Source organism: Callospermophilus lateralis, chromosome 1 (genome assembly GCF_048772815.1).
Source record: "Callospermophilus lateralis isolate mCalLat2 chromosome 1, mCalLat2.hap1, whole genome shotgun sequence".
NCBI lineage: Eukaryota > Metazoa > Chordata > Mammalia > Rodentia > Sciuridae > Callospermophilus > Callospermophilus lateralis.
Window position 1 is genome coordinate 16,996,690 of NC_135305.1, and position 12,981 is coordinate 17,009,670.

Sequence of the window (12,981 nt, forward strand, 5' to 3'; positions counted from 1 at the left end):
CTCTGTTATTGGTCCGTCTCCCTGTCCATCACTTCCGGATCCAAGCCCTCTATTGGTCCGCTATTGCAGACCGCCGGCAGCTGGCTCCGCTCAGGCAGGAGGAGTTCCCCGGTGACGTCAAGGGCGCTCCCCGCCCACATTCCAAGGCATGGGCGGAGACTTCTCATGGCTCTGCCTTTGTGGGCGGTACAAGGCGGAGAGAAAGACTTCTGATTGGGCCCAGCGGTGAGCCGAACATCCTATTGGTCCGTGGCCTGGAAGGAGGTGGGGTCGCAGCTGGATCCCGGAGCTAAGCTGAGAATCCCAGGGGACTCTGAAAGTTTGTGTCTGGAGCGGTAGTGGGAAGTGGGCTTACTGCGAAGGGATTTTCTTGGGAAGTGAGCTGACTTCATTTTGAATGCACATCCCACTTTAACCCCTGCAGCCTCCGGTCCGAGCCGTGGACGGCTGGCGTCCTCTGGGGATTCTCGGATCTCCGAGAACACTGGACGGGAGCCCGTGGCGGTTCTCTCTCAGGCAGGGAAGCAGACGTTTTCCTGTCTAAGAACACAAACTACTCGTACACGCGCACACGCACCACACGCGAGAAAGGAATCTCGCTGCTTCCAGGCGGCTCCGCCCGGTCCCCTCCTGCCCTCAGCATCCTCGGCCGGCCCAGCGCGGATCCGACTACCATGGAGGTGCTGGAGAGCGGGGAGCAGAGCGTCCTGCAGTGGGACCGCAAGCTGAGCGAGCTGTCAGAGCCCGGGGAGACCGAGGCCCTCATGTACCACACGGTGAGGACTCGCGGCGGGGGCAGGGTGGCTTTTCAAGGGGGAGGTGATGTTATCAGAGGAACAGCTGGAGACCTGAGAAGTGGGAAAACAATGTCTGGGAAAGGGCATGGCCAGAATAAAGAAGTCTGGAGAGAGGAGTAGTTTTTCTGTTCTTACAGCTAAAGGTGCACACAGGGCCCTTTAAAACTCTCCTAAGAATAATGACGCTTTGTATTCCGTTAGCTATTTGTACTTTTCTCCTGCGGCCTTTTCATATCCGTAATACTATTTCCTATTGCTAACGATACTGTGGGAGGAGGGGGATGTGTTTGGAGAATAATATGCCACCGCCTAGTTTGCTATTGATTTTTGTGGGAAGGTTTTTATTTTCTTTCTTTCTTTCTTTTTTTAAACGGGAAAAGCTAAAGTAGCATTTTCTTTCCATCTGTCTCATATTCTCCCTCCCTCTCATCCTTTATTTGCATTTTAAAAAGTACACGTGTGCACATGTATGTGTTGGAAAGCCTCCTCTCCATTAGGAGGAAAGCTGCCTGCTTTATTTGGCTTTTTAGACTGTACTGCCAAGAAATCTGCTTCCTCCCTCTTTAGAGGAAAGATCAGTATGGAAAATCTGAGGCAGTTACATATTTCAGAAGGACTTTGAGGAAGGTGGGATAGCTCACCTTCCCTCTATGCCTCAGAGACTAAGCTGTCACAGAGCAAGCACATTTCTTTTAATGTTCCAATTTCAGCTTTTTTGATATTAAATTTGCGAATTGGAATTTTGTTTCTGATAGCGAGCACTGATCATATGCCTTTGTTGGAGATACCTTTATCTCTTTGTTTCTTTTGTAGACATGTAGAAGTTTGTAATGAGAGAGGGAAAGCAAACACTAATGAGAAAAGGAGAGACTTGGCTGCTTTCCCTCTACGGTTCTTTTAATGGGGTCAGTGCCACGATATTTGAAACTTTTGTAGAATGGCCTGCAGGCTCCACCTCTTTGGCCTTTGCCTCTGACTGACGTTATTTTGGGAATAGAATTGAGGGCCTCCCTGTTGATTCCCACCAAAGTGGTTGAGGTAGCTGAGAAGGGCTTGTTTTAAAAACCCAGAATGTAGTGCTGAGAGGGAGTGGTAGTTCATGCTGGGGCAAAAGCCAGATGTTCAGTGTGATCTGGGCTTTGCTCATTGAGCCTGTCCCAAGGAGACCATGTGAGCTGTATTTGGAATGGAGCTCAGACATGTTTCCTGCCCTCCATAAAGAACTTAGATTTTGGCCCTCAACTATCTTCTGAGACTTGGGTGCTCCAGATGTTTATACTGACATGAGCTACATTTTAACCATGTATGGAATGGAAGTTATTCTCTTTTGTTCTCAAACATACTGTTCTATTACCAGGAAAATGTCTCATCTAGCTGTTATAATGCACAGATTTGGGGTTGTTTTTTAGCTGGTGGGACCCTGTGTCTTGCATTGTGAGATCACAGGTCAGGGTTCAAGATGGTGCCTGTGACTGTGGCATTAATTTCAGGACCAGGACAAACAGATTGGACTGACTCTAACATCTTTCTGCACAGTTTCGGGGATAGACAGCTTACATTCATTTTGATATGAATAGCTCAGGTTTTCTCTGTCTTGGTGGTAAAGCAGTAATGTGGGATGATTTTTCTACTAATCCTTTTTAAAATGACTCTTTATGTTCTCTACTTAGACAAGTGTCTCCCTTCTGAACAGCTCACACATGACATGCTGCTCATTGCAGCAAGTGATTGCAACTAGCTGTGTGTACGTGAGTCAGTGTTGAAAGAGGCATTGGATTTAGTAGCACAGACCATTGGATTACAGTCCTTTGAACTAAGGAGAGTTTTGGTAGAGATTTGAAAGTAGAATACGTTCCCATTTGTTTCTTGAACTCTTTTTGAGTAACCAGTTATTATTGCCATTTATCTGTAACATGGGGTGACCTTACCTCCAGCTGAATCTACATGTGGAAAAAAGATGGCCTGATGTGATTACGTGTGTATTCACAGGTATATTTATTCTTTCATTTAATATTTATTGAATATCTTCTATGTGCCAGACACTATTCTAAGCACCTGGGATACATCAGTGAACAAAAGCAGACAAAAATTCCTGTCCTTGAGGAGTTTACATTCTAGTGTGTGTGTGCATGTGCGCACGTGCATGTGCATATGTGGGTGTGCACACGTGTGTGCATGCTCATGTGTGCAAACTTAGGAAAGAACAAATAATAAATGGTAAACAGAGAAGCATCAAGTATGTTAAACAATATAAGTGCTATGGAAAAAGTAAAAGTAGAACAGGATAATGGGGATAGAGAGTTCAAGAGAGAGGAATGGCAAAACATGGTAAGGAAATAAGTTAGCATAATGAGCCTTTTGCACAAAGATTTGAGACAGGTAAGAGTGTTAGCTGGACAGGATGAAAAACCAGGCAAAGGCCAGAAGGTGAAAGCACATCTGGTGTGAGCTGATAGCAACATCCTCTGATGTTTTAGATTTCCCCATTTTGGTGAGTTCTTTTCCTTGAAAATACAGATTTCTTCTAAGACACCAGTGCCTGTTTTGGCAATGACCCAGTGAAACTTTCCAAATTCAATGGATTGGGCCTGGTACAGGGAGAGGAGAGCCTGCAGTGAGCAGACAGGTGTAAGCTGGGAAAGTGTTCAGAGGTGGTGATGGCCACCATCTGTGGAGTGCCACTCTCCCTAGAGGGAGGGATGCCTGCACACACCTGCTCACTCTCCAGCCTCCCAGGTCTCCACTCTTGGTTGGATGCTCTGATTTATTTTGCCATCTTGAAATTCTGACTCAGTTTTGAACAGGGGATCCACGTTTTCATTTTGCTCTGGTTCCCTAAATTATGTTGCTGGTCCTGCTAAAAGACATTATGTTTAGTGCTTTATGTAATTTATCCCTCTTCATGACTCAACGAGAGAGCCATCTTTATTCTCATTTTACATATAAGAAAACCAAGGTTTAATGAGTTTAAGCAACTTGGCTCAGGCCCCCCAGCTAATCAGTGACACAACCAGGATTCAAAACCAGGTTTCCCTGCCTCCAAAGCCCAAGTTCTTGCCCATCATGCTGTAGGAATGAGGAATCCTGACGTAAAGATAAGTGTCTGAATAAGAGATTGGGAGAGAATGACTGGGATACACAAACTGCTGAGCTCGAAAGCAGCTAATGTTTAACCAGGGCTGACGATGGCAGCCACCAAACCTTAGCATGATCCCTCTCACTGTTCTAAAGAGGGATTTGGTTACCACATGCATGATTGCTAAAGCTCTGTTTTAGCAAACCTGTCACATACCTGATTTCAAAAATGTTCAAGTCGCCCAAGGCTGGGATTATAACGTTTCTCAGGTGCCTTCTGTGAGCCATCAAGAGCAATGTTTTTCTCATTTGATTAGTTATGAAGTCTTTTGGTTCACAAGGACAAAGGCTTAGAGGAAACAGATTGAAAGTCTACAAAATAACAAAGCACACGAATGGGGTAAAAATGGACTTGCTCACCAGACCCTGAATTTCTAAAGCTGGGCTACTTCTTAAAGCTTAAAGAAGTTCTCAGGGCTGGAGTAGCTTGGTGATAGGGCATGTGCTTAGCAACCTGGAGGCCCAGGTTCAGTCTCTAGCAACACACACACACACATACACACAGCAGATTCAGAAGAGATTTGAAAACGAGGAGCATCTTAAGATTTGATATCATTGTGAGATACCTTGCCTCTTTTCCCAAGGATGTTGGGAATTTTTAACATTCATGTTGTGTTCCTGTAAGATCTGTGCAAATTTCATTTCTGGGAATTCTATGTGGACCTTTGCAGTTTAAAAAGCAATATAATCTGTACATTTTATCTGTGTGTATATAATTTTTATATTTATTTTTTGGTTGTAGTTGGACACAATACCTTTATTTAATTTATTTATTTATACGTGGTGCTGAGGATCGAACTCAGGGCCTCTCATGCCCTAGGCGAGTGCTCCACCGCTGAGCCACAACCCCAGCCCCATTATCTGTGTATATTATATATGCACAGACTATGTCTGGAAGGATGCTCAAGAAGTGGATAACTGATTGTTTCTGGGAAGGTGATTTGGGGAACTGGAGGTCAGGAGAGGGAGGGAGGGAGGGGGCTCAGCTATACATTATGCCCTTTGATACTGTTCAATCTTGATCTCCCAGATGTGTTTAGAAAGTGAAGAAATTACAATTTACAGGCTGAAACTGGACTAGAGAAAATTTTAATCTGACTCTCTTGGGGGAAAAGGGACTTTAGTGCTATATTAAAACTCAATGCTACTCAAGTTTCTGGAGCCCTTGGATAGAGAGTAGGGGAAGTGGGAATGCTTGGTAGAAAGAGGCCCTCTGGGTGGTAGTTGACAGGGGGCTTGTGTTGGATAAATCTCATTAACTTGATGTTTTAGTCAGCTTTTTGCTGCCGTGACCAAAAGACCTGACAAGAATGATGAGAGGAGGAAAACTTTATTTTGAGGCTCACAGTTTCAGAGGTCTGAGTCCATAGAAGGCTGGCTCCATTCCTTGGGGCTCAAGGTGAGGCAGAAGATCCTGGTGGAAGGGTATGGCAGAGGGAAGCAAGTCAGGACATAGACACCAAGAAGCAGAGAGAGGGAGAAAGACTTCACTTGCCAGATACAAAATATATAGCCTAAAGGCATGTCCCCAATGACCCACCTCCTCCAGCCACACCCCACCTGCCTACAGTTAACACTATACATTAATCCCTATCAGAGGATTAAATCAGTGACTGGGTTAAGGCTCTCATAACCCACTCATTTCTCTAAACTTTCTTGCATTATTGCACACATGAGCATTTAGAGGACACCTCATATCTAAAGCATAACACTTGGCAACTTTCTTTTTTATATTACTATTTATGCATCAGGAAAATAAAGATTTTATCATTTTTTGTAATGATTATATTACATACTTCTTGAAAAGTATGTAATAGAAAATACTGAGTCTTTGCAAAGATAACAACAGAAGTTCTGCTTGTTTCAAATGCAAAACATATTAAAGCCAGTTATTTGTAAAATTATTTGGTGGTTAGGCTACTCACGTTTTATAGCTGGCCAGTTTGTAAAGTAAAAGGCCTGAACCCAGACAGTAGTAGGTAGTGAATGTTCAACCTGCTGCTGGCGTCCATGTGGAAAGCATCCAGCTCCCTCATTGTGCATTGGTTGCTGAGAAGAAGTTGGCTGATCTCACAGGCTGGGTGGTTTCCTCTTCCTGCCACTGGGCCCAGAGACTGATACGGTTCCAATGGGATATTGAAGTTTTGGGTTTCTGATCCAGCTTGGGCTCATCTCCTACTATTGACTCCTGGCCAAATTCTTAAGGGGACCCAGAATCTCAAGGGGATCTGGGTACTGCTTGGATCAGAATGCTGTCACTTCTGGTCACCTGCCTTCTACCAGCTGAATAGGCATAGAGTTCTAGCAGGACACAAAATTGTGAAGTGAGTATAATCTGTCTTCAAGGCCCTCTTTAAAACTTTCTATACCTTTGCCTCTTATCTTTCCCTCTCTTCTTAGGTCATCAGGGCTCATTGGAAAGTGTTCTCTTTTTAGTCCTCTCTTTTCTAATTTTATGTACAGGAACAATTTGATAGAATCAAGCTAAAATTTTAAATGTTAGTAAGGCTAAATATATTACCCCTAAATGGACATTTACATTCAACTAGAATTACTTTGGGTCAAGAGGGTGAATCTCTAAGTGGAGAACTTAGGACAGTAGGCAGATGGTAGGGGAGGGATACTTGGGAAATGGGAGGTGAACTTCCCCATTGTTCCATACATGAACCCATAGGCAGCCTTTGGTTCATGTGTTGCTAATTTACCTACGTTTTAAAGGATTTCCATTGGCTCAGCAAAAAAATCTTTAACCCACTATTTTAGTATCTCTGAAATTGTTCTTATGGTATTACTATTGGTTGAGGGAAGGTAGACATGGGCGAGACCCTGAAAGTTGAGTGGGAAGTATAGTTTTGCATTTGCCTCCTTCTTAAAAGGTCTCTGAGTTATAATGTTCTGTGGAAACAGCTCTGCTGTGCTGTTGTTCTTGCAGGAGAAATGAGGCACTGCATCTTGATTAATAGTTGAATTAATCACAATGCTTGCTGCTGCAAGTATTCCAAAAGCCATTCAATTTGGCTTCTACAAGCAAATTATTATCTCTTAGTGCAAGAGGCCTGGGAACATAGCTTCCTTTTTTGATGATTCAGTAGCTCCTCTGTGTTCCCATGGACCTTGGTTCCATCCATCATGTTGGAGACATGATGGATATAGGAGCTGCAGATGTTGCATTCAGACGGTATGGAGAGGAAGAAATGTCATCACTTCCTTATGTCCCTTTTTTAGAATGGAAGAGATTTTTCTTAGTAGTCCACCACCTGATTTTTCTTAGAGCTTTCTTGGTAAGGATTGGGCCACAAGATAATTTCTAAACCAATGTACAGAAAGAAGCATGGGATTTATATGATGGATTTAGATTAATCATTTAGAGAAGAAAGAGATATCGGGGGCTGGCTTGACCCTTAGTGCAATAATCTGAGTTGACAGTTCTTTCCTTAGCCAAAAGGTGTATTTGTTTAAAAAAGGTGTGCTTGTTTGCTCAGAAAGGTGGGCTGGTAACTAGAAAATGCTTTAAAAATTCACAGTAATTTGCCTTGAGAGCAAAAGAGCAAAACCATGATACTTGCAAAATTCTGAGAACATTATTTAGCTGTGCCCCTATTGCCCAATGAAGAAAAACTAAGAGGCAGATTGGGCCACTCTGGAGTGCATGCAAAGGCTGTTCATGGTGGGGGTGGGGGTGCTATGTCCTGGCTCACTTAACTAGGACACATAGAATTAACTATATTATCTGGACTCCCAGCAGCAGGGTCATGCCAGGGCTGGAGGTATCTAGCTGAGCCTGTAATCTTGCTTGACATGTAAGACAAGAATGACTTGCTCTGTTCAAGGTCCTCAGCGGGTGGAAAGCTGAATGCCGTCTTTCAAAGGAGCAACTTTTCCTGTTGCATATGGCTGTTCAAATACGGGTGATGCTGCGTGTGAGTGTTTGCAGTTTGAACGGACTGCCACAGCCTGGTATGGCTCTAACCTGTCTTCTGACTCTCTTGGGACAAATGGCCCTAGTCTTTTGCCAGGCATTCGATATGGTTGAGGCCTATAACTGCAGGTCATTTGAAATATCCACATGTGATCCCATAAGTGAAGGGGTAGTGTTTATGTTCCCTGCTCCTGCAAGATCAGAATTGAAAGGAAGTTATGATACTCCCCTTCTTTGAGCTTATTCCTTCTTCCTGCTCATCAGTTGCTTGCTGGCTCTACAAAATAAATTTCTAAGTGACCTTGATTTTTCTCCCCTGCATTGAATTGTTTAGGACATGTATAAGGAGCATAGAAGGTTACAGGCCATTTTTCCTATGGATAATCTGAAACTTGGAGCAGTAGAGATTTGCCCAGATGAAACAGAAGCTCCTTGAGGACAGGAGACATAGTTATGTCTTCTCGATGCCCCCAGGATGCTTAAGTCAAGAGCAGGGTGCGCAAAGTTACATAATAACTGCTTGTTCTTGACACAGTGGAGCAGGGCATCCTGGAGAAAGGATAAGCCGAGTGCCCTGGGCCTCTTTTGTTAGTGTATTTTTTTTTTTTTAAACTCTGAATTCTTCTGAATGTTTCTGCAAATGTAGACATTTATTATGTCAGTAACCTGGGTAATTCAGTGTCAGCATCTATTTTTGTTTTGTTTGGAGAAGGTAATAAGGGTAGAGTGACTAACAGCCCCAGTTTCCCTGGGAGTGGAGGTGAAGGCAGTGTTGTGGAAAAGGGTGGGGCTTGCATCCAGGCAGATTTGGTGTGGACAGCCATTGGTTCCCTGGTGGCTTTAGGCAAATTATTTGGATCTGGATTTCTCTTCATGTCATTTCCTGGCTTGCAGTAGATGCATTTTTCCACCTTGCCATCTGAGTCAAATGTCTTTTCTTTGAGGACGAAATGTCCCAACCTTAGGAGTCTGACATCATTCAGAAGCAGATGGGGTCTGTAATTATTCTTTTTTGTGCATCTGTATTTTCTCTCTTCCCATCTCCTACCTTCTGCTGTAAACACAGGTCTCTGCCTTGCACACATGCTTGCCAGATGCCCCTTCTTACTCATTCTTCCTGTCTTGTTTATGGCTAGGTTTTCTCAAACAAGCGGTCAACAGCTGCGGCCCCCATTTCCTCACTTGCCAATCCTGTGCAGACCTGGGCTCTAGTTCTGATGATGATCACAGGTCCTTCGACCTTCCCGTAACTGCAGAGTCCAAGAATCTCTTCTCTGTCCTTATCTGCTGGGCTTCATGGAAAAATCTGGCAGTATCGACCACAGGGCCATCTTCTAACTCATTTTTGCTTGGGTTTCATGGCACTCTGGGGGGCTTAGTTTTTCCTCCTCTCCTTCTCGCCTGTCAGATATGAGCATTTAGTGTTTAGCCTTCTCTTCTCTCAGTCGCTTCCCTGTCTGTCCCCTCTGTCGTCTTCAGTGCAGATGGCTCTTAGATCTTCGTGTCTGTTGTTTGCTGATGGAAAGCAGGGGATCTTTGGAGTATGACCCAGGAGTCTTCTGGGTTCACTTTGGCTACAGAACAACTCTGGCTAACCCTTGAATCTTCTTCTGACTAAGAAGAGCTGGGGACACTTTGATCTCCCTTATCACAGCACTCTGTTTATGTCAGGGAAGGTTTAGTGACCCAGCTCTCCTGCAGTGTAAGCCCAGGAGGAGCTCAGGAGTCATTGCGGAGTCACAGATGCTTCTAGAATCCATGTCACCCATTAGGTGCAGGCTGTTTTGATTAGACTTTTGTTTACACTCTGGCTTATTAAACCTTTTGGATTTTGGTGGGCATATAATATTTTTCTACTGCTTGGAATATTAATGCAAAGGAGAGACAGAGCCTCTCAGATCATGTCCTCTGGTTTGTAAGCAGTAGTTAGGCTCAGTTATAGTCCACTCATGTTAGAGTTTTATATTGTTCTCTACTGGTATCATTTGTTTATCTGACCTTTGCTGATGTTTACTGAAGAATGTTGATTTTTTTTTCAGTTGAGGTAGGTTATACTGAACCCCCCAAATATTCATGTCTGTTTTTTGTTAAACATATCAATGTTAGCTCTTAGAAGACAGTTTTTCTTTGGGAAATAAAGCATTTTGACCTGTGAATGCATTGTAGTGTATTTTGCTTCACACCCTGTTAAATGCTGCATTTGTGTTACATGGTCCTGAAGTCCTGTTTGTATTTCATGTATTGCACTTCTACCATTGAATGTCTCCTGTCTAAAAAAAATGGGCTATTAACACAATAGCAACGTTCATTTGATAGCATATTTCACTTGGGCAACTCAATTGGCAAGGGTAGTTTTGCATTTTATAGTCTCTGCTTTCTGACTTAAAACCTTGCTTCAGTAAAACCCAGACAAAATAAAGAATGGAAAAAAAGCACAGAGGTAGGAGACACTTTTTTAACATTAAAAAGAAGTCTTCCTTAGACTTCTTGGCATATATAAGAGGAGTCTGGGGAAAAAAAAATCCACAAATAGTTTCCCAGTTGTCTGAGTGGAAAGTCCTGGTTTTTAATATTTCATATCTTGGAAATGACTGAATAGTTTTTGTGTGAAGGGAAATTCCTTTTGGCTGAGAAAGAGCTTGCAGGATTCAAACTGATAGGGCCATGCTTTTAGAAAACTTGGAGGAAATAGGATTTGTGATGAAAATTCTTTTTCACTGGCCAATTGTGTTAAACAGAAATGTAACCCAAGGTTACCAGTGGGGGTGTGTTTAAAGGTTCCGCCATTAACTCCTTGCTTCCCTTTGCTTCCTGTCTGCACATCCTGGGGAAACATCTCTCACAGCGGGTTGTTGTGCTGATTGAAGAACTTTATGAACTGCTTTTCTAAGTCCGCACATGTTGTAGGCAAGGGCCTCTCCCAGTAGCATAGGAAGGAAGGTTGGAATTAAGCCAGTCTTGGGATTACAAGTCAATAAAATACCTGATGTAGGTATTGCATTAGAGCTGTGCTCAGAGTATTTCTGTAACAGAGAGGATGGAATGATAAGTCTGAAGGGGATGAAGAGCTGAGGAACACTTCACAGTACAGGTGATGTTTGCAGTGGATGTTGAGATATAAATAGGAGTTCTCCAGGCTTTGGGAACAACAGGTAGAAATGTATACTTAGTCATGGTTGATCCTGGGAATCCCAAGTAGGTTTTTTTTTTTTTTTTTTGGTTTGAGAATAGAGTGCTCTGTGGAGAGTGTTGGACAATATGTCAAGATCATAGAAGGTTTGCATGCTTTGGTGGCCAATTGGGTATTCTTTTGTATGCAGGAGGGCGGGAGGCTTTTAACCAGAGAGAAACAGAAAGAAACCCTAGTGGTATAAAGGATGCATTGGAAGGAAGAAGGGATGGTGCCAAGATAATCTGCTGGGTGGCTTTTCCAGAGAGGAGCAAATGAATGTGGGGGACTAGGAACTAGATTAGGAGATTTGATGGTGGGGGAGGGAGGGAGAGTGGGTGCAGGAGACATCCTGATTTATGGCTTCGCAGAGAATGGCAATATTTGGAGAGCAAATGAGTTTGGTGGGGAAGATGACGAGTCCAGTTTCAGATGTGGTGACTAATGTGTTGCAGAATACCCAGGAGCCTAGGAGGCATTTGGAAACTAGTAGACTTCTGGAGAGAGGCCTGGACTGGAGATGTAGATTTGGGTGTTATGCGTCTCATAGTGGGGTGGTGGCGAAGCCAAGAGTCCATATCAAATAATTCAGAGACCAGAGTGAGAGGAAGGAGTGGAACATGGAACTCTGGGGGGGGCGGGCACCTGACACCTTGGCAAGTGAAGCAGGTCTGCAGGTGAAAGGCAGAAGCAATTGGCAGACAAAGAGAAAGATAGGAAAATTCCATCACAGCATCCAAAGGAGAGGGAGTTGCTAGAGAGAAGTCAAGATAAAGACACTGCCGGTGCTCTTCAGTTGACTGCCAAGAACCCTGAGGACTGCTTTGCGGGTAGCCCAGATTGGTATCTGTGTGTCAGCAGCCATAGGTCTTCGCTGGAGTCAGACCCTGGGCATGGCCTGCAGTGTCTGCCTAGGAGGAAGACGCATGTCCAGGCCACAGCACAGACTGAGAAAGGTAGCCACTGAGAGTCAATGCGCTGCACAACACAGAGCACTGCTTTGCTTTCAGACCAAAATTAATGTCACGCTTCAAATCTGACCCCGTAGACATCACTGGTGCCTCTGTGATTTTATTAGGGTCTTTTCTTCCTCCTTCTCTCCAGATTGAGTCCATCTATTTCTGGATGTCCTTCCAGTTGGCAAGGAGGTGTTTGTCCTTGTGTGTGTGTGTGTCATCTGTTTTCCTCAGGCTTCAGGGTGTGTGAAAAGGTGGCCTGAGTTACCTGACAATTACTAAGTGGGAGACTTTTCCTTTCTGTATTTCTTCTGACTCTTTCACTGAGAAAGTATGGGATCCACTGAAGACTGAGGATGAGTTTAGCCCAGAGGCATTGGCAGTATTGAGGTGGTAGACAAACAGAGACGACCCCCACCCCCAAACGAACTGGTGCCGTTTTTGTATGAAATAATAACAAGAGCAGGTGATGACAAAATACTTTGCAGTTAGAATTGGAACCTGTAGAAAGGACCTTAAAATAAACAATAGTGGCTTCAAAGAACATGTCAAGCTATAAGCAAGCTCTCGTTCCAGGACCTCCAGGGAGCTGTGGCAAGGCACATCCCTGCTCCCCTCCTGAGCCCTCTTTGTGCTGCTTCTGGATTCTGCCCTGTATCCAGGTATCCAACCGTGTTCCTTCCCTGGCTCTCAGGCCGCCTGGGGACATGAGAGACAGGGATGGGAGGACAAGCTCTTCCTTTGGGTCTGAGGGCAGGCACAAGAGAGCTGGGCAATAAGGAAAGTTCTGCTTCCACCAGTTGGAGCAGCACAGGCTTCTTCAAGGAGTTTAGGGTTCATTCCCTGGTCCAGTAGCCTGGGGACCCGGTGGAGATGGGGTGATGAGATGACTGTCACATTCTTTCCATGAGAAAATGCCTTGAGTTTGAAGCACCCATGCTAAACACCTTTTATAAGAAACAGGTTTGTTTTTTAGATTTGGCTTTTAGAGCACTTATAGGTACA

The 12,981-nt window shown here is 44.1% G+C and overlaps 1 protein-coding gene across 1 annotated transcript in view; it reads left to right on the forward strand.

The window, feature by feature from the left end:
- The first annotated feature begins 320 nt into the window (after nt 1-320).
- The window catches only part of Creb3l2 (cAMP responsive element binding protein 3 like 2), a 109,735-nt gene continuing 97,074 nt past the window's right edge, over nt 321-12,981 (forward strand). The window contains exon 1 of the mRNA XM_076832807.2: nt 321-776. Coding sequence (XP_076688922.1) covers nt 675-776 — 102 coding nt within the window. The 5' untranslated portion in view covers nt 321-674. The remainder of the gene's footprint in view (nt 777-12,981) is intronic.